This window comes from Balaenoptera acutorostrata, chromosome 16, assembly GCF_949987535.1.
Source record: "Balaenoptera acutorostrata chromosome 16, mBalAcu1.1, whole genome shotgun sequence".
In the NCBI taxonomy this organism is placed as follows: domain Eukaryota; kingdom Metazoa; phylum Chordata; class Mammalia; order Artiodactyla; family Balaenopteridae; genus Balaenoptera; species Balaenoptera acutorostrata.
Window position 1 is genome coordinate 1045892 of NC_080079.1, and position 22178 is coordinate 1068069.

General features: G+C 54.2%; 1 protein-coding gene across 1 annotated transcript in view; it reads right to left on the reverse strand.

Moving 5' to 3' along the window:
• The window catches only part of LRRC27 (leucine rich repeat containing 27), a 28850-nt gene extending 11972 nt beyond the window's left edge, over positions 1 to 16878 (reverse strand). The window contains 8 exon segments of the mRNA XM_057530540.1: positions 1315 to 1349; positions 1352 to 1410; positions 4262 to 4408; positions 5333 to 5696; positions 8713 to 8771; positions 12685 to 12815; positions 15388 to 15617; positions 16802 to 16878. Of these exon segments, the coding sequence (XP_057386523.1) occupies positions 1315 to 1349; positions 1352 to 1410; positions 4262 to 4408; positions 5333 to 5696; positions 8713 to 8771; positions 12685 to 12815; positions 15388 to 15573 (981 nt within the window). The 5' untranslated portion in view covers positions 15574 to 15617; positions 16802 to 16878.
• Between the last annotated feature and the right edge of the window lie 5300 nt (positions 16879 to 22178).

Genomic DNA, 22178 nt, shown 5'->3' on the forward strand with positions numbered 1-22178 from the left:
GAGCTTCTAAATTTCCTATCTAACTTAGGGGGTGTTGTGCTACTCCAGGTTATACAGACATTCGTCAATGTCCATGCTGTAAAACATACTGACCACCTTTCTCCGTAATATTCAAAACACACACAACGGGATAAGCTGCTTCTTGCACAGTATCACAGAAGTCGTTTCTAGCTGGAGTGACCGACATACAAAAGACAGTTCGCGCTGGTAATGCCATGCCCATGGGCACCACAGCCACGTGGCAGAAGCAACTCACGCATTTGTGGATGGACGGACGGAGGAGCAAAATGTGCCCATCCACACGATGGAATATCATTCAGCCTTAAAAAGGTAGGAAGTTTCGACACAGGCTACGATACAGATGAACCTTGAAGATGCTATGCTCAGTGAAATGAGCCAGTCACAAAGGGACAAATGCCGTGTGATTCCACTCACAGGAGGTCCCTACAGGAGCCAAATACACAGAAAGTAGAGGGCGGGGCTGGGGGATGGGGGTGAGGACTTGGTGGTTAACAGGGACAGAGTTTCCGTTTGGGAAGATGAGAAAGTTCTGGAGACAGATGTGGTGATAGTTACACAGTGGGAATGTCCTAAATGCCTCTGAACTGTACATTTAACGACGGTCAAGATGGTACGTTTGATCATGTTACGCATATTTAAGCACGAGTGACCTGCAGCAGCTCCCCGTCCGACAGCCACCACGGTCATAACGATGCTTAAATACAACCCTGGAGAGGGGAGTGGGGAGAAGGTGCACCAGTCTGCCCGGAGGAGAGGCCTGGACGCCAGGACAGAGCCGCCTCAGGGAGCTCGGGCACAGAGAGGACCGGACAGGCCTCGGGATGGCCCTCCGGGCGAGGACACACAGCCTCTCCCTGGACCTGGGAGCAAGGTGGTCAGGGGCGTCCCCAGGAGGGCGCGAGCGCAGCTCCCCCAGAGGAGGGCGAGGGGCAGCAACGCTCCCCCCACGAGGCCGGCCGGCCTGAAGCCCACGCAGGAGGAGTGCGGGACGGCTGGTGGGGGACGGGGTCTGAGTGCCACAGGGAAGCTCCCGGGAGGCCGGGAGTGGCACCGGGGCTGGAGAAGGGCGGCTGGGGGAGGCCGGGGGACAGGGAGTATGGGCCCGGGCCAGTGTGGGGCGCTGGGAGGCCCACTGCTGGCCTGCTTTCGGCAGGGAGGTCACTGCTGGCTGAGTGACAGAGGGCGGCGAGCGGTCAGGCTCTGCGGAGCAGGCAGCCTCCTTCACCTGTGAACCCGGACTCCGGCAGCTGCGCCACCCCTCAGGGCTGAACGGGCTGCCCTCCCCAGACGTACCAGGTTCCTCCGCGGGGTCGGGAGGTGGCTGAGCCCTCCCTCCTCCTCTTCATCCTCTGGGCCAGCTCCCTCCACTCCTGCAGTGCTCGCTTGTCTCTGGAGGACACAGCGGAACACGAATGTTGTTAAAGGCAGCTTTGTGTGCAGCTTACAAAGATTTCTTTTTTTTTTTTTAATTTTTTTTTGATGTGGTCTAAAAAAAGATGTGGTCTAAAAAAAGACCATTTTTAAAGTCTTTACTGAATTTGTTACAATATCGCTTCTGTTTTATGTTTTGGTGTTTGGCCGCGAGGCATGTGGGATCTTAGCTCCCCGACCAGGGATCGAACCCGCACCCCCAGCAATGGAAGATGAGTCTTTACCACTGGACCGCCAGGAAGGTCCCTACAAGGATTTCTACTGTCACTTTTAAAGCTTCACACAAAAGCCCTTCACTCCTGGCCCCGTGGCCGGACACACGGGCATCCTGGGGGCTCTGAAACGCACGTCTGGGCAGAGCTCCCTGGGCGGGGACAAGCCAGGCCCCGCCCCACCCCTGCCCAGTGAGGCACCAGGACACTTTTCAGGCAAGGCCTGGTCGGGGCCACGGCCACGAGCTCCGCAGCAAAGCCTTCAGGCATTCACTGGTCTGCACGTGGCCCGGGGATGCTGACCGGTCCACTTCCTCTCAGACGCCCGAGCCTCACCTAGGAGCGTGAGCCCTGTCTCTCCAGCCCCGTCACCCGCGGCGTCACCGTGCTGTTGGCTGCGTCTCGCCCGCTGCACCGCGAACCGCCCACAGCAACGCCCAGGGGACTTGCTGCCCACGCAGGCACAGAGGCACCGCAACACTGGGGAGCCTCTGAGCTGAACAGAACCCATCCCTGCCCGGGCTGCGGCGACGGAGACGGGGGCGGGACGGGGCCAGGGCTTCACCCGCCACGCGCTCTGCTTCTGGACGCTGCCTCTCCAGCCTGGGTTTCCACCTGCCTGTCTGACCCCATTCCTGGATCTTCCACGGATTCCCATGGTCAGCGCCCTCCCATCCCACCTGCACATCTGGCCCTCGGTCTCCCCTCTCAGCAGAGCCCTCCATCGTGGGCCCAGACCCTGGCCACCATTCCCAGACTCGCCCTGGCCTCTCCCGCTGCCTGCGTCGGGGGCCCTTTGGTCCCCAGGGTCACCGCAGCTGGGCCCTCCTGGGCTCTGGCCGCTGCCCTGCGAGGGCCTCTGTCCTAACTCCACGATGAGGCAGGATCTCGGTGCCGGCAGAATCTGGCTACGTGCTCCCCCGGCTCCAGGCCCAAGGGCGGGCCAGGCACCCGCTCTGCACCCCTGCAGAGCCCGCCTCGCCCGGAGGCTGCTTCCCGAGCCCCCAACCCAAGCCGGTGCTCCCGCATGGAACCGTGACTATGCGACGTCAGGGGCGGTGCTCCTGGGCGCAGGGGACCTGGCTTTGTCTCTGCTACCTCTTGGGAAATGGGCTGGAAGGTCCCTTAAGAGGTACAGGGCAGCGTTCTCAGGAGCCGCAGGAGCACAGGTAGCCAGGAAGCGTGACGTGCTCCACGGGGCTGTGCGGAGACTAAGCCACTGGACGGGGTCCCCACGCTGTTGCCAAGGAGGCCACCGAACGTGGTCTCGGGGCCCCTGGCACAGAAACCAGGGAGAGAGCTGTTGCTCGCCCTTTGATTCAAGAGCCGCCCTCAGCAAAGGCGGGCGGCACCCTGGGCACCGGGGAGCCCGACCTGGGGGGAGGGGCACGTCCTGCCCAGCCTCCCGAGGTCCCCAGCCAGGCGCCCACCCGAGCCAGGACGGCAGGCGCCTGGTGAGGACGGCGGCTGCGGGGGCAGCTGAGCCTCGGAGACAGAGGTGCTTAGCAAGGCGGGGGGGGGGGGGGGGCGGTGCTGAGCCTCCACAGCCGGGCAGCAGCGGGACCTGCCTGGATGCAGGGCAGAGGGCCGTCGGGACGCACAGTGAGGGGCCGCTCCCGCCCTGCAGCCTGGACTCCCGCAGAGGGACGCTCTGGGGAGACTCTGGGGCGTGGCCTGCGACCACCACGGCCCCGGGGGCCCAGGCCACGCAGTCACATCTGAGCCTCGCTGTCAGTTGGCTGCGCCCCTGCCGTCAGGATGCCAGCCCCAGGGCAGGGACACCGTGTGCCCTGACCAGGTCTGAGGGCCTAACGTCACCCAGCCTCTCCCTGAAGGACATGAAACCCGACTTGAAAAGCACGTCTGGTGTCGGGACCACCACGCTGGCCCATTAGAACACGTGCTCTGCGAACCGTCTGCATCCGCAGGGCCCTGAGAGAAAACACTCAGGCGGGTGATTTCACGAGGGTTTATTCACAAGGCGGAGCAGGGGCCCTGCTAGGAGGACGGGCTGCGGCCACCCCGGGGCCCTGGGGTGAGGGACGGAGGGGCCGCTGGCACCCAGGAACGGGAGCGGCGGGCGGGGCAGAGGGCCCCTGCCCTCCCTCCCCGCTTCTCTCTGACCTCCCGCCGGAGCCCCCCCTGGCCAAACCCAACCAGAAGGTGGAGGGCGCCGTCCAAGCCAGCCGGCCTCACGGGCCCAGAGCACGGTGGAGACAGGCAGTTGGCGGGGCTGGAGGACAGAGGGGACAGAGGAGACAGTGAGGACAGGGCCCGAGCTGGCCCCTCGCTGAGGCCGACTGAGCCAGCAGCAGCCCCGCGGGGCAGAGGCAGGAGCGCACCCCCGAGACGGGCACGTTATTATTATTATTATTTTTTGGCACGTTATTTTTAAGCCACTTTCCTTAAACAAGACCTGTAGGCCGGGTGATGGACAGGAGAGGACGGGTAAAGGAAGAGCAAGGAACCAGAGGAGGGACCAGGGCCGACGGGGCGGCGAACGTGCGGGCCTGCACCCGGCCCGGCCACACGCCCCGCGAGGAGCAGCAGGACAGCAGCCAGGCGAGGCCAGGGCCGCCCCCCTGCCCCCACCTCACCTCCTGCGCTGCTCCAGCTGGGCCTGCTTCTCCCGCAGCTCCCGGAGGGCCAGGCCCCGGCTCTCTTCCGGCAGGCCGGTGCGGCCCAGGGCCTGCTGCCGTGGGGCCAGCTCGGGCAGGACGCTCTTGAAGGAGGGCGTCCTCGTCCTACGATGATACCAGGTCGTCAGCCGAGCACCACAATGAACCCCGTGATGGCCCTGAGGGTGAGTGCAGGGCCGCGGGCTGGCTGCATGGAGATGACCCGACGGTCACGGACAGCCGCCACCCCCAGAATCCACGACGTAGGCGGGGTCGGCCGTCAGGGCCTCCACCCTGCTCCCCAGGCCGGGCCATGGCTGGACCTACACCTGGGACCAGGGAAACCGCGCCATGCCGGGAAAAGGCTCGCGCTGACTTGGACGAGGTACCAACTTGGTTCCGGGGGTCTGTGGGCTGGGGAGACCTGCCCTGCCTGCCTCCAGCCCTCCCAGGGCTACGGCCAGGTAATCACACTTGAACAAGGTTTTACTCTGAAAGATTTTCAAACCTACAGAACAGGTGAAACAACAGTGCAGTAGCCACGTGCACACCTTTCACGTGGATCAAAGCTCTTTACTCTGTTTTCCAGTAGTGCCCAAGGGCAGCCTTCTCGGACAGGCCCTTCCTCACTGTCCCGCCACAGACTTTTACCACAGACACGCAGGGCGCGTGTTCACGCCGTCCGCAGGGCCACAGACCAGAGTGGCCGCTAACCATGGTCTGTGCCCTGGACGTGACGTCACCGCCCTTGCCGACGTATGAGCTGTCTTCCCCAACGTCACTGGGTCACGTTCTCTCTGCATATTCACACATCCACACACGTGTGCACACCACACACCCACACACAGGATTTGAGTTTTTCTCTCGTGTAACCTCTTCCTCTGAGCCTGTTTTCTGGGTAACTTTAACCTAAACCAGGCCTGGCATCTGCCGTGTAACAAACGATGGCGACGTGGACACACGTCCACCTGATGTCTTAACAGAGAATCACAAAATGATATTACAGCCGTGCAGAGATCAAGAGAGTACACCTTTGCTTTCAACTTCTACCTGAAGACGGGCCTTGGGCGGGGTCGCCGCGTCTCCTTGTCGCGCAGCACCGCCTTGAGGGCCGGGGGCAGCTCCACCGGCAGGCGCTGGCTCTCAGGAACCTCCGCGGGCTCGCTCCCCACGATCTCCTGCCTCAGCTTCCAAAAGCGCCTGATCTCCTCCTCGCTCGGCCAGTCCTCCGGAGGCTCGGTGGACCTTCTGCGCTCACGCGGGTCTAGGTTTTCCACAGGTGGGAAAAAGCCTGCCTTTTCTGTTAACACGGTTCCCTTTGCCTCCTGAGAATGAATGGCTTCTTTGTCAGGCACACGCTCTTCGGATGAATCCAACAGGGGATGCGGCAGCTCGCTCACGGTCCTCTTTTTAACTGGGGAAACCGACAGCGAATAAAAGGCCGCTTCAGTAGACCGCGCCTCCGCGCCCGAGACGCCGCGAGCCTGGAGCCCACTCCCCGCGCAGACGGCTGGGTGGGGGGTGGCCCCTGTGCCCCAGGCCCTCACACTGCACGTAAATCAATATAAATGAAGATATTTGCCCCGTCCAGACCTTCTGGTATCTGCTTCTAATTGATGTTCAGCCCACACACCTGTATTTTTTACTGCAATGCTTTTGCTGACTTTTAAACACTTTGATCTCTAGGAAAGTTACGTGAGAGAAAATTGGCCCACAACGTATTCATCCACAATTTGTGCCAGATCCCTCATCGGGCGTTAGGGCCACAGCTTCCCACAGACAGGTGTCACCTGGCCTCACAAGGCCTCCTTTCCCGTGACGTGCAGGGACCCAGACGTGCTGACATCCAGGTGGCCTGGGCCTGGAGCTGGGCTGAGGGTGTGAGGGTGTGAGGGTGCGGGGCTCGCCCATCAAGCCTGGCCTCAGCCCTGGGGCGCGCTCTCCAGACCCAGCAGCCCCTTGTGTTCTTAAACACATTGAAACAGCCTTGTCCTGTCCAAGTTACCTTCTTGTACAGAGTGAATTCATTTTCAGCCTTTCAGCCTAATTTATTTAGCTATTTTCTACCTTTTTTTCTAGTCGATTATGTATCTATTGTACTTGAACCAATATAGCCCTCCTTGTATAAATACATATAGAAACTACAACTGGGGTTGAAAGACAATGGGTTTTATTTATTTATTTATTTATTTATTTATTTTTTTTAAAGGATTTTCTTATTTATTTATTTATTTATTTTTGGCTGTGTTGGGTCTTCGGTTCGTGCGAGGGCTTTCTCCAGTTGCGGCAAGCGGGGGCCACTCTTCATCGCGGTGCGGGGACCGCTCTTCATCGCGGTGCGCGGGCCTTTCTCTATCGCGGCCCCTCCCGTCGCGGGGCACAGGCTCCAGACGCGCAGGCTCAGCAATTGTGGCTCACGGGCCCAGCCGCTCCGCGGCATGTGGGATCCTCCCAGACCAGGGCTCGAACCCGTGTCCCCTGCATTAGCAGGCAGACTCTCAACCACTGCGCCACCAGGGAAGCCCCGACAATGGGTTTTAATTACACAATAAAATTTTAAATTCTAAAAAATACATTCAGTGTCAGTGGTTTACAACTCTGTTTCCTGAAACGAAAACTTTTCTCTCATATTCTTAGGAGAGTGTGGAATCTGAACAGGTGAACCAGGTGAACACCTGGATGTCACGTGCTGGCATGACTGCAACTGCCTCACGGGACCCCTGGCCCAGGTCTCCTCCCAAGGGACCCCCGAGGGCGGCCGAGCAGGACACGTGGTGTCTGCACCAGGCGCAGCACACGCGAGTCCAGGACGGCGAAGTCCTGACCGCTACATGCTGGGGATCAGTGTTTTTAAAGAAAAACAGTGCACAAAATGGGCAAAGATATGCTCTAAAAAATCCTAAGGAGTGACTAGAAATGAACATATTTGTCCAATTTGCTTGTGGACGATCGACTTAGAGCCAGAGACAAACTGGACCCATCGTGACACCAAACAGAAGGAGGGTGAATGCCAGCAAAGATAGTTTTTAAAGTCAAGGAAAACGGCAAAACACAAAAACTGTAAATGGGGACTTCCCTGGTGGCGCAGTGGTTAGGAATCCGCCTGCCAATGCAGGGGACATGGGTTTGAGTCCTGGTCCTGGAAGATCCCACATGCCATGGAGCAACTAAGCCCACGTGCCACAACTACTGAAGCCCACGTGCCTAGAGCCCACGTACCACAAGAGAAGCCATTGCACCACCATGAAGAGCAGCCCCCGCTCGCCACAACTAGAGAAGGCCCACGTGCAGCAACGAAGACCCAATGCAGCCAAAAATAAATAATAAGTAAATAAATAAATTTATAAAAACAAAAACAAACAAACTGCTGAAAATTAAACAAAAAGAGAAAATTTTTAAAGCAGCAAGAGAAAAAAGATGTATTACTTCTAAGGGAAAACCAGTAAGACTGCTGACTTTTCGACAGACGATGGAGTCCATAAGACAATAAAGATATTTCTAAAGCAGTCACGATGCTTAAAGTCTAGGAGCCTATACAGTCTGCTAAAACCACCTTCAAAAATGAAGGGAAAATAAAGATGACCTTTTAAAATCCTGAAATAATTCATTACAATAAGACTCAGTATAACACAAAAGACAGATCTTCAGGCCAACACAGTCAGTCCAGATGGAAGCACGAAACCTCAAGAAGAAATGAAGAGCACCAGAAGGGCGACCATGTGACAAAACATAAATAAGACAGTTTAAAGAGTCTCTACTGGATCCACTACACATATAAAAGCAAAATTCACGAAAACAGCAGCACAAAAGGCAGGAAGGAGGCAATGGAGCTAACCGTTCACTGGAGAACGAACAGAAATGAACACACGACAGCTGTCCACATCCACATGGACAAACCTGAAAGACATCGTGCTGAGCCCCTAGACGCCAGGTCACCAAGAATACACAGGGATGATGCAACTTAGAAAACGTTTGAAAGGAAGGCCCTTTACACATGTATTGTGTAGGGATAGTAAGTGGTAAAGCTTTCAAGGAAAGCAGTGAAGGATGAACAAAAATCACGCCGGCCGGGGGGAAGGGGGGCAGGTGGACTCAGGAGCACACTTGGGGCCACAAGGGCCTGATGCTGATCTTCCTTGAGCGTCAGGTACAGGGCTCCGCGTTTGCATTGTTCGTACACTGTGTTCACATATAGGACACACGTTATAGCAGTAACGTGTAGAGCTTTATACACATTATAACGTGTATAACGTGTATAGCTCTTGCGATGGGATCCGTGTTATCTCAGGGGCCAGAAGGATGGTGTAGAAGGGATTTAAAGCATCGGCTGGCCTTCCCTGCTGGGTCGGGCCTGTATTTCCATTACAGGTCTGGTAACTGCAGAAGGCCACATTTAAAACCACCTTTTATTTTGTTGTTTTAGCACTTACCCAGCTCCACAGGTAACATTTTGATAGGATTTCTTTCTAAAAGCAAAGTTTTCAAATGCCTTTAAAACAAAACAAAAAATATGTAAGTTAAAAAGCAGAAAATCAAATGACCATCAAATTTCTTCATCTGTCTTCTCTTTAAGGGGGCGGCTTCAACGCAGACGTGCACACGTTCACCCCACGCTCTGCCCCCACCAGCAAATAGACTCCACGTCTCAGCATCTGGTCAGGCTCTCGGCCGCAGCACCGCGGACGCTCGGGACCAGGCAGTTCTTTGTTGGGGGGACCGTCCTGAGCCCGGTGGGTGTTTAGCGGCATCCTGGCCTCACCCCACCAGATGCCCCCTCCCCAGGCTGTGACAACCACAAGGTCTCCAGATGATGCCCATGTCCACTGCGGCACGATTGCCCTGGCTGAGAACAGTCACGGAAAGATGTCCGGGAGACAGAGTATCCGCTCTGCTTAGAGATGAATAATTTGCACACTAAGGCCTCTTTGAAGTCTCAAAGCCAGGAAACATGGTGAAGGGGTGTTTCTCCCAGTATTTGACCAGGGATCTCTTCTGTCACTTAATAGCTATTAATATCCCTTACAAGGTTTAGCAAAAGACATATCATAGATAGGTAGAAGATGTCCAATGAAAATTTACTAATTGAATGACGATGGACGATAAATAGTTCACATTAAGCTCTATCTTGCCCCTTTTGTTCGGCTGCTTTTGTTTCTCCACATTTCATCAGGGCTCCATCGTTATTAATGATCATTTTCTCTTTCTCGGTTGCTTTCAGGGATCACCAGCTAAAATCTGGTGTAAAAAGACTTCAAATGCCCTGGCTCATTCAGTGTTTCAGCCGAGGGGTGTGATGGCCCCTTCTCCTGGGCGTCCAGGCAGAGGCAGGACGCCCGTCCCCTCCCCTGCTCCACCCAGGCTTCACGGAGAGACTGAGGAATCCTTGGGGCCCAGGCACTATTTAATCGCCAGGGACAGTCTGGCGCCCCGCACACCTGCCCTGCAGCAGACACAGCCGCGGTCTCACGGGGGAGGACCTCACAGCCCCGGGAGGGACAGAGAAGCCCCGCCTGCCTTCTCTATCGCTGGGCGTGCGCTCCATGCCCTGCGCAGCCCTGGGAGACCAACGCGGAGCAGAGTGGCCTGGAATGCAGGCCAGCCTGTACCCACATCCTCAGCTTTCCTTTCCCATAAAACGTTCCTCAGACAGACAGCCCCCAGCAGACCCCATCAGCAAATGATGCTCCGGCCAGAGGGAGGGGCGGTCTCGCGTCTCATTTTCCTTGGAAGGTGAAAAAATTAAAATTCAACATCACACTGACCAGAGTCCCCAAGATGTGAAAGGAGAAAACACAGTTTCACAGACACAGAATTGAGAGCTCTAGTAAGTATTCATTTAAACTAAGTTTAACTTTTTGACTGGCAGCTCCAAAGGAAAATCGGATTACCTGAGGATTAGACAATTCTCCTTCCCTTTACTGTCTTGGATTTTCCTATTATTTAAAGTTTTTAAAAAGTAAACTTGGGGAATTAAACTTTCCTTGGTAAACACAAAGGCAAATTAGTTAAACATTGTTACTTCAACTTATTGGTTTTGGTTTACTCCCCTTTTAATTTTGCTAATACAAAAATAGCCAAGGAGGACAGAGTTTGCTTTTCTAAGATTCTTCAACAGGATGTGCAGGCCGCCACATACCCTGGACCTTCCAACACACCTTTCTCAAAGCCAAGGATGTTCCAGCCCACTTGTTTGTCTATTTGTTTGTTTGTTTGGGGGGGGCATGTTAGCCAACTATGAACCTGAAAGTGTACAGGGGATTTTTCCACCTTATATAATAATACATTAAAATATTCTTGTGCACACTTTTAAGTGATAAATTCACAAATACTATCAGTAAACCACTGATTATTTCATTTCACTGACTTTCAACTGAACGCCACACATTTACGTTCTGGACTGGAGTTGCTTGCCTGAGGAAGCATATATACTGATGTACCTTTTTAAACCTTCTCTCCCTGCTAGCAAGCTTACACATCTAAGACACTGAGAGGGGGGAGAACAGGAACACTGGCATTGTTTTAATTAGGCTTTCTGGAAAGCTTAAGGCTTTCAATAAGCCCATAATTACTTAAAATTTCTAATGAATGTTTCAGCTCTTTAGCAAGCTGATCTAATTTTAATGATATAACTGGTTATAAATCACATGCAAAATTATATCTTAGACAACATTAAGCAGCTGGCTTTGACTGGCAAAATCAAAGAATTCCAAAACTTGAGACCATGTATTTATTTTAGAATAAAGAATAGTGCTTATGAGCACAAGCCCTAGTTTATTTTTATCCTTTGAGGAGCAATTACTCTCCAGAACTGAGTGCCATTTTGCTAAGACAGCCATGGACCAGAAGCATGAAACTGCCCTCGACACATCAGCCCAGGACCCTGGGAAGAGCGGAGCCTCCCCAAGCCTCCCTGACACACACTCAGAGACGCCTGGGGCCGCCCGGGTCACGCCGGCGGGGACCAGGTGGAAGCAGAGAAGGCACAGCTGCCTGTCACACTGCCGCTGGCGGACGCGCTGGCTGGAGCTGCGGACACTGCTCTAGGCAACCAGGGGCCGACCCAGTGGGTCCAGGAAGGCCCGGGAGCTCCGGGGGCGTCCCCACCCTGCCGGAGACACCCGCTTGTCAACAGAAACTAGCTGCTTCCCTGCAGAGCCTGTAAAGGCACGGATGGCGTACGGGGATTTTCTCTTACTGTTACACGGACAAAATACTCACTTCTTTAAACAAACTTTTAAAGCCAGTGAGCAGTAGTTCAGGCAAGTGAAGGGCCTCTGCGCCTCTACTCTGCCATTTCACGGGGGCTGCAATGACTCTAGCAGGAAGGGGGTCACCCTTGGACCCCTCTGTTCCTCCCACGCCATCCATCCCACCTGAATCCCCCGGCTCTCCTGCGTGGACGGCTGCAGCGGCCTAACTGGCCACGCTGCGGCACGCTCACCCCTCCTTTCAGAGTGATCTTAAAGCCCCGTCCCTCCCTTCAAACCGTCTGTGACTTCCTGTCTCTTTCGTGATGAAAGTCAAACTAGCGATCGCGCCTACCAGCTCTGGTCGACTGCCTCTGCAGGCACCTCCTGCCCCTTCCCTCCTCTGTTCCACCACACGGCCTCCCTGCCGCCCCTCCCGTCCCCAAGGACACGGCCACCTCATGGCCCTTGCACGTGCTTTTCCCTCTGCCCAGCATGCACTAATGTTAAAGGCGTGTCTGAAATTCACGTCGTGAGGTTTCCTAAAGGCTAAGAAGCCGGCATGGAAGCACTGGGCACTGAGGCACAGGGGCCAGGAGAGCGCGGTGGCCTCACGCTGCACGGGGCTCCAGGACTGGGGGTGCCGGCTGACCTGGGGCTGCTGGGAGGGGCGGGTGAAGGGGGTAGCAGCTTGGCCCCAGTTCTAGAAGTGGGAGTACTAGGAGACGCCCGGCATCGGAGTGGCAGGAATGGGGCTGGATGCCACAGAGCTTGCTTTGGGGTTTCCGATTTTCCCAAAAAGGAAGAATGACTCATTATTTACCAGGAACCAGCACAGTTACGCACGGGCCCTTGGGAGCAAAGCCGCTGGTTTAATTCACGGACAGTACTTCTGACCCTTCAGGCAGCTTCACGTGAGGGAGTCAGAGATGGAACCGGCTGCAAAAGCCGCGTGGACCATCCAGCAGAGGCGCTGCGGTGCTACAGCGTGCTCTGCGGTGCTACGTGTCCTAAACTATAACCATACAGGTGCATTTGGTACCTGCAGCCACCGCACCTCCGAGCCGGCTTTGGAAACCCCATTACACGCTTCTGCTCCAAAGTCGACACTCAGTGGGGTGGGGTGTGGCTAGGCAGCCAAAGAACAGGCCCTCAGGCATTTTAAGGAGATGACCGATGACCTCCTAACCTGGGAAAAGAAACATGCAAACTCACTTGTGACAGCCGATCCCAGAAGGAAGCGCTGTGATCCTATTAGAGCGGAGGTCCAGCCAGGTGAGGTTTGGCAGTCACTGAAAGAAGTCTTTAGGAATCGTGCAGAGGGCGTTTTGCTGAAGGTGCAATTGCTTCCAGGGGGAGAAAAAAAGAATGTTTTTGTCAACCAACTAAATTTTAAAACATGACACATCCTCAAAGCATTTCCACTAGAGACCGCAATCATACATACCAAGTTAAAAGAAAACCCATAACATTTATCCTTAAGTCGTTTAAACGGGAGACACAAGCGTCAGAAAAACGAGGCCAGGCCTCACCACGCAGCTGCTAGAGTGGCTTCCCGGCCTGGAGACGTGGCGTCTTGCCCGGCTGGCAGTTCAGACGCCACCACTGTGCACATCACACCTCTCCCATCAACTATCCTTTAACATCTAACTTCATCCCCAAGCGTGTCTGAGTCCGATTCTCCCTCCCGGGCCCACGCTGCCCAGAGAATGAGGGTGGGAGCCACGTCCGGGCCTTGTTCTCATGCAAGGAGACACTGGAAAGGAAACTAAAGGACACACACACTGAGTTAGCTCTGGCGTCCTCTGTGGTAGCAACGGCCGCACAAAAACAGCCAGTAACCATCACGTCAGGAAGTCTGATACATCACCCAGTGGGCCCTTAGGTCGGATCGTAAATAAGACAGGACAGTAGGGAAGCGGAGAGGACAAAGCACACGCACACTGACCCTCGCCCCGCGATACGTACGATTTTACAGTCACAGTGTGGCAGGATTGTGGGTGACACAGAAATCCCTTCTCTAATGCTGTTGATACACGTTGCATAGATTTACGTGATCACATATACTATACACACGTATGTATTTCTGCGTCTCTATTTACCAGGGCAGCAGAGTGTAGACGTTAAGGGCACTGGCCTGGAAGCCAGGCTGCCTGGGTTCAAATCTAGGTTTCGAAAACCTATGAGCTGTGTGACCTAAAGCAAGTTCCCGAACCTCTCTGTGCTCCAGCGGCCTGGCCTGTACCAGGTGCAGCAAGTGAGCAGCGCCTGGCGCACAGGAGCGCAGGTAAGCACCAGCCGGCACGACTGCGCTGCTCTGTGAAAGCCCACGGAGCACGGCGCGCGGCGCCAGCAGGCTGCTCCTTCCCCACCAGTTTCTCAGCTCCCGGCTCTGCTGCCAACACCACCTTCCAAGTCCCTTCAAGTTTATGGCGGAAACTTGAGAAACACTGGCTAGAAACCACACTCCACAAATATGCTGAAAACACAACCCCTAAGCAGCTAAGGCGCAGCACCATCGCTCCCTGCTGGCGGCGGGCGCAGCCTCTGGGGAGTGAGTGGCGACTGGACACAGCGTGTGGACGCCTTCGCGCCGGGCCACTCTTGGCCCGGCCGCCAGGTCAGCTTTAGGCTCTTGCTCTCTCGGGCTCAGCGCTGAAGCCGCAGATCCTGGTAAACACCAGAAAAGGAAATCTCAGAAAGACAAGCTAGCATTCGCCTTCGCCCCATAGGGGCCGGTTTGAGTGCATCGCACGAGCCCATCCTCCCTCCTCGGTTCTGTGAGGCCGTGTGAAGATGGGGGTCTGTGTTCCCTGATCATAAGGGTCTCTGGAGGTGATGATGGTGGCTCTAGAGAGCGTTGCGATGGCTGCAAAGTGCACCCATAACCCCTAAAAGTCCACGACTCTGAGTGGTCACCTCACTCAGTGATTTGTTGCCATGGTAGTAAAATGTATATTGACGTCTCCGTTTTCTGAGAAGCATAAATAGTTATAAAGTTTCTTCATTAAGCCTGAAGAAGGCTCTGGAATTTCCTCCTTCTTTTCTTTATGCATGACACTGTTGGGTTCCTTGTTCAGAGCTGAGAGCGTTTGCTTCATTAAAAGCGGTGCATTACCAGTAATTACCAGTGATGACCCAGTAATCACTCATGGAGGTCAGTGCTAAGGAAAGAGACTGCAAGACCAGTGCTTGCCTGATGGGAAAAACAGGGTGTGTAACACAACTGGGGTTAACAAACTAAGCAGCTACTTAAAATCTACGTACACGGCTTTTGTAAAAGCACTCAAAACCGTCAATCAACAGGGTAACAGTGCAATGCGTGGGTGTGTGTACCATGTTGAGGACACTGTGCCTTATATGCCTATCATTTAATTCTCCTAATAACCCATAAATAGATTCTCATTCCCATCTTCCAGGTGAGGACAAAATGAGGCTTAAGGAAATTGCGTGACTGCTGGGCAGTGAGAGAACTGCTGGTGAGGGCCCCTGACCGTCGCCCCTCAAGGCTGTGTGATGGAACCTTGTTCTAGAAATCGCGGGAGGAGACAGACCCACTAGATCTCAGGCAGGCAAGGGCCGGACCTGGTGAAGGCACCAGGCACCAGGTAGAGTCAAGCTTGTGACATCTGCAAAGCTGTGGGTGACAGTCTTTACTGCACTTATTTTAGGGGTGTTGTGTTTTGATTAAGAGACCAAGGGTGTTTTTGGCAAGTTCCCCCCCCAACCCAGGAGAGGACATCAGAGTCTTCATCATCTGTGACATCAGAGGACATCAGAGCAGTGCACAAAACCCCAAGTTAACCCTCCTCTATCTCATTCTCGAATTTCTCTCTAAAAGAAAACTGCAGGTAAGAAGAGCCTTCAATCACGTCTATGGGGCACATATGTACCATGCCCCAGAGGCGCCCCACTCACTCTGAGGTTGAGAACTTTAAAGATCTCTCCTAAATGGTGAAGACCACTTTGACTCAAGTCTAAAATTGCTGAAGAAGAGAGGATGACCGCCTTGACACCTTCGTGAGTGTCTCTGGAGGGGGATGCAGGCTTGCTCCAAGCCTGACCAGCGCCGCAGGGAACCTTGCAGGAGCTGCTTCCCTCCATCCGTCACCGGGGACCACCGCTCATCCTCCCAGGTCTGGAGTCACCTGCAGACAGGGAGAGGAGATACAGCCAACAACTAGGTACACAGGCACACTCTCACTGGCTAGCTCATGGCAGATTTGTGCTGGCTTACAAAGACCAGTGTTTCTAATGATCAGTATCATAAACTTGACTTTTGTAAAACAAACTGGACTGCAAGAAGGTTCAGATTAAAATGTTCTGCTCCTCCCTTTGCACCATGGAGTCCCAAGATTTAACTTTTAATTCCTGGAAAATGCAATGGCTATTTTAGGGATGAAAACAAGTCAGAAGGTTTCAAAGTGCACAAGCTAATGTATCCCTTCCCTAAATGCAGTGGGGCTCCTAAGTTCGCACTTGCTTATTTGCCCCGCGGTTCTGTGGCATTTCCATTAGTGTTCCACTCCACGGGGAATCCTGACAGCTCAGATTACCGCTTTCACTCAGCGATCAGCGATGGGTCAGGCTAGCAACCAAATTAGGCGGGGGTGGGGGGGGGTGGGGGGTGGGAACCGGTCAAACGAGAACATTGAATTTTACTTGTTCAACAATAGTTTTGCTCGACACAAAGTTTAAGAACTGTATTTCACCAGAACCTTATTCGGTGAGGCACACGTCCGTGTTTAATTCCCAATTTATCCGGCAATAACAACCAACACTGGAATGTTTCAGGGCTCAGAAGCCTTCGCACATTGATACAAACCTCTCGACAGCCAACACCTGGGAAACGTGTGTGCGTCTACCTCCCTCCATTTTAGGGGTGGGGAACGCGAGGAACTGCCCAAAGGTCAAGCAATTAACGAGTGGGGGGCGAACCCACCGCAGACGGCCTGCGCTCCCTGGAGACCCTGGGCCTCCCCTGGGGTCCTTTTCTCTGAATCAGGGGGAGAGAGGCTTCAACCTCCCGCAAACCTCTGAACAGGGAGAAGGCCTCAGAACCGAGAGCCAAACCACAGGGCCTAAAAGCGGGCGGGGCGGGCTCCGTGGGGTCGGGGAGGCGGCTCCGGCTCCGGGTCCCGGCGCCCTCCCCGGTTTCTCCACCGCGCCCGGCCGCCCTCGGGGCCCCGCAGCTCCGCGCCCCGCAAGCCCGCGGTGCCCCCAGCCTCTCGGGATGCGCCCCCGCTACCGGCCCGCCCCTCGCCCCTCATCACCCGGTGCCCCAGCCTCTCTCGAGGTGCCCCAGACCCCGACCCCGGGCCCGCAGCCCCACCTCACTCTCAGCGCCCGCCAGCCCACCCGCACGCCCGCACGCCCGCACGCCCGCACGCCCCGGGCGCCGAGTGCCGCAGCCCAACAGTGGAAGGTGCCAGCCCCACGCGGTCGCTATGGAGACGCTCAGCCTTACGGAGGCCCACAGGCGCCAAGCCGCGCGGAAGGCGCGCAGTCGCGGGGCGCGTGATGCGTCTGGTGCGCCTGCGCACGCGGCACTCATCCAGACTCCAGCGGTCCGCCCGGAGCCGCAGTGCTGGCCCGCCGCCCGCGACTTCCTCTGCCGGGCAGTCGGTGACACACACAGAGGTGGAGCGTTCCGGACAAAGGGGACATGTGTGCCGAAGCCCGGAGTGTTGTGATGCGCGAGCGCGCGCCTCTGCGGAGCGGGCGGCGGGGCACCTGCCGGTGGGCTCTTCGGGGGCCCGCAGCTTACACACGGGAAGGCTCGCATGTCAAGTTGACCATCCGGCGTCAAGAACTTGAAAGTCCTTCCCGTTTTATACCTTCGCGTCTGCAGCAGGCAGACCTACGTCCTCTTGGGGTCACAGGATGGCTGTCCCGGTTGCAGTCGTCACTCGGACGCCCATCACCCGGGGAGGAGAAGGAAGCCCCGCAGTAACTGCCTCTGAGATCTGGCCGGAATCGCTTTGGCTACCTAGACCAATCAGCAGAAGGGAAATGAGACCACCACCAGGGCTCGAACCAATCAGGATTTCTCTGTGGGTCTGGACCCCCCCCGCCCCCCCCCCCACTTCTCAAGCACTCAGGTAGAGGGTCTGCACACCTCTTATCAGTCAGGCGGCGAGCCACTAGAGAATGACGTCATTAAGGGATTTGACCTTTGCCATTGCGGAGGCTGGTTGGACAATCTCTGAAGGCTGCTGCCCTCCGCCTGATGCTGCAGCTTGAAGTGTGCAGGGCAGGTATTCAGGAAGGGAAGGTGGAGGTAAAGGGGGGACCAGCGAGCCCAGGCTGGAACGCAGGAGGATGGATGGATCACGTGGCACCGATGGTCACAGAACTACACACACGCCCAGCCCAGGAGTTGGAGAAGCTAAAAGACTCGGGGAGACAGACTAGCTGCACGCCTGCCCCCCACCAGTGAGGTGAGCTGGCAGAGAAAGGACATTGTGTGCGAGCTGCAGCCACACCTGGGCCCCTGCCCTGGCCGTCCAAGTATAAAATCATTACAGCTGCTACCTCACTACTCCCCCTTACTCCCCAAATCTTATGCACAATGCCTCTTGGGCCGAGTTAGGAAACCTGCAGAAAAGAGAATTCTGGAGAAGTAGTTCAGCCTAGCCACACTGACACATCACAAAGCCACCACAATACCTGAAAACAAATGGAGGTACTGTTAGAAGTAAGGAATGGGGTGGCTGGTCGCTGAGCAGGCAACCAGAAGTGTCAGCTACAAGAGCCACTGAAGAGTTTCACACTGATTTTAACATAAGGCCCACCTTGTTGTAAAATGATCACTTTGGATTTCTGCTATGGTCATGGCAGGTGATGCCATTCAGAACAACCCTTCCATGACCAAGGGAGTGAGGAATATTTTCTGCATGTATGCTGTATGTCGATACTAGAGTTTATTCTATACACGTTCTTAGAAGAAAATATGGGTGAATTTTATTTTGTTCTTAGGCTAAGAAAGGATTTCTTAAACAGGATATAAAAGCACTAACCATAAAAACAGATGTTGATAAATTCACTACATTAAAAGTACTCTTGTTGGGGCTTCCCTGGTGGCGCAGTGGTTGAGAATCTGCCTGCCAATGCAGGGGACACGGGTTCGAGCCCCGGTCTGGGAAGATCCCACATGCCACGGAGCAACTGGGCCCGTGAGCCACAATTGCTGAGCCTGCGCGTCTGGAGCCTGTGCTCCGCAACAAGAGAGGCCGCGATAGTGAGAGGCCTGCGCACCGCGATGAAGAGTGACCCCCACTTGCCACAACTAGAGAAAGCCCTCGCACAGAAACGAAGACCCAACACAGCCAAAAATAAATAAATAAATAAAATTAAAAAAAAAAAAAAAAAGAGAGACTCTTTAAAAAAAAAAAAAAAAAGTACTCTTATTTATCTAAAAGATACCATAAGGAAAATTAAAAGTTGAGCCCCAAATGAGAGAAGATATTGGCAATTCTCATATCCAATAAAGATTAGTATCCACAATATATAATCCAATGAGGATTAATATGCAGAATACATAAAGAACTCCTATAATTCAATTTTTAAGAGATTGAGGCAATAGTTACATTTAGGTTAATGGGCAAGAGATATGAACCAACAACTCCCAGTAGAGAAAAAAAATGGTCAATAAAGATATAAAAAGATGCTCCACTTTACCAGCTAGCAGGGAAATACAGTTTTATCTGAAATGAGATACTGTTTTACCCTTGCTCAGTTGGCAAAAATGAAGAAGCCTGGGAACCCCTGTGTTCATGCCCGTAGCTCATTCTTCTGTCAGGGTGTCCATCGGAACTTGGGGCATCTGGGAGAGCACCCTGCTCTCCTGTCGGGCTGGATTCCCACGTGCAGTGACCCCCACCGTTCCCCTCTGGAGTCTCAGACACAGAGTTGCATCAGGACACGTGGGCAGAGACATTCACAGCAGCCTAACTCATTTTAGCAAAACCTGGGAAGGACCCCAGAGGCCAAGAAAGAGAAAGCCATGAAATGAACAAACAATAGCTACTCACAACAACAAGAATGAATCTTAGAAACAGCTTTTGACAGAAAAAGCAAATTCCAGGAGACTTCATAGAGTATGAAATGCTTTTCATACAAGCAAAACTAAATGATAAGCTGCAAATGTTTATGATAAGATTCTAAAACAAAAAATCAAGAGACGAGTTGGCCTATGATATGAGCCAGGGGAAGCAGGAGATGGGGTGCACCTGGTGGGTGTTATGGGCTGAACTGTGTCCCTCAAATCCAATCCCTGACCCCCAGCACCTCAGAATGTGACTTATTTGGAGGTAGGGTCTTTAAAGAGGTGACTAATGTTAAATGGGGTCATTGAGTGGCCCTTATCCAGTGTGACTGGTGTCTTTATAAGAAGAGGAAATTAGGACACAGACACACAGAGGGATGACCTCGGCAGGACACAGGGAGAAGACGGCTGTCTGCAAGCCAAGGAGAGAGGCCTCAGGAGAAACCAGTCCTGCTGACTCCTTGATGTCAGACCTCCAGCCTCAGACCGTGAGAAAATAAATTTCTGTTATTTGACTGCCTGGTCTGCAGGTTTTGTTACCAGAGCCCCAGGAACTAATGCAGTGGAGGTTCGAGGACAGGTGGTCCCTCAGTCCAGGCCGGGGCAGTGGGTGAGGATGCTGGTGAGTTGGGTGGCCGCTAAGGGCTATTTCATTATTACACTTCAGAACATTTATACTTTTTTTAAGGTTTTTTTTTTTTTTTTTTTTTTCCTCCCCTCGCGGCTTGCGGGACCTTAGTTCCCTGACCAGGGATCGAACCCAGGCCCTCAGCAGTGAACGCTCGTAGTCCTAACCACTGGACTGCCAGGGAGTTCCCAGAACGTTTATATTTTGCGTGTGTCCCTTTGTCTGCATCCTGCTACACAGCGAAAGAAGGGTTGCAGTGGGGGCGGGCTCAGCACCAAGCGTCTGCTGCCCGTCTACTGGGTGTGGGGGTCCTAACACCCATTCCTGCTCAAGCCTGGGCCTGGGGGTCGTCCTCGGATGTCAACAGGGCCGTTCCCACAGGGCCGCTCCAGCTGGGAACTTGGGCAGCTACTTGCCTCCCAGGCCTTCTTTCCTTCATCTGTGAAGTGGGATGGTCACGAGAGGTGTTTTGTAGGGTGGCTTATACCCGGAGTCTCACCCAGACCTGATTTAATGGTGGGACTTGGGACTTCTGAGCTGATAATATTTAGATGAGATTTTGGACTTAGAGCTGAAGCTCTAACGGTGAGACTTCTGGGGATGCTGGGATGCGGTGAATGTATTCTGCACATGGAATGGGCTTAGATTTTGGGGGACCAGACGGTGGACTGTAGTGGGTTTAGTGGTGGCCCCCCAAAAGATATGTCCACCCAGAACCTGTGAATGTGACCTTACTTGGAAAGAGGGTAATTAAGTTAAAGAAATCAAGAAGGTATCATCCTGCGTTAAGGTGAGTCCTAAATCCTGTGACAAATGTCCTGATAAAGGAGAAAAGGGGAGAACACGCAGATGAAAAGACGATGTGATGATGGAGGCAGAGCTTGGGGCGATGCCTCTGCAGGCCGAGCGATGCCAAGGACTTCCTGGAGCCGCCAGAAGCTGGGAGAGACGTCTCAGGACCTCCAGAAGGGACCACCCCTGCTGACACCTCGATTGCAGACTTCTGGCCTCCAGAACGGGGAGAAAACACACTTCTGTTGTTTTCACCCACAAGTCTGTGGTCCTTTGTCACAGCAGCCCTGGGAACTGACACACTAGGAGCCTCATGGAGTTAAGCGGCGAGTTTGTGCTTCAGTCCTGGTACCATGACAACAGAGAGGAAGGATTCCTTCCCAGCGGCCATGGGGCTTCTCTTCTCCACTGTGCATTTTCCTCTCCCCATTCACGCTCTCTGGAGTCCTCGGAAGCCAGGCAGCCCCATGACCTCGAGAATCAATACCATCACCAAGCAACCCAGCCACCCAGCACTTGGTCCCCCACGTCCTTGCTTCCACATGGACTTTGTCCCGTGTCCCACCAGGGCTAAGTCGGATGGCAGCACAGCCAGGGATGACCTGGTTTTCCATTTCCTGCTGGGAAGGGGACTCATGGTTTCCCCGCATAAGTGAGCAACTCAGGATCGGAATCCCATTTGAGCTTGTTTCCTGTTTCCTGGGGCCAGTTCTGGTATGTTTCCCAGCAGGAAACAGCACACTCAAATTGGGCAATCTGAGGGGAGTTTAAAAACAGGACTATTTACAAAGGTGCAGGCAGCGTGTTAATTTCAGAATGATGCTATTGGACAAAGTACACATGAAAACTGGAGACTCTGCCAACGATCACACCCTCTCAGGAAGCTTGGCTTTTTGGATGAATTATGGGCTGACGCACGTTTGTGCTTGGGTTTCAGGGCTTGAGCCTTGAATACAAATCAGACCCCTGCTGTTCTGCACATGCCCTGTCTAAGCAGGCACTCGCTGTCCCCCAGAGACACTGGCCGCTTTCTGCCCTCGCACACACTCATTTCAATCTCAGGGACAGTGTCATCACAGCTCCTGGGCCCCAGGCCTTCACAAGGTCACTTGCTCGGACCCCTGCCGACCGCCCCAGCTGCAGCAGTCCTGTGATCACGCACTGCCCACGATCCTGTGTGGGCGCTCCCATATGCTGTGTGTTGTGGACACGTTTATCTGGTTACTGAGTCACTGACAGTCC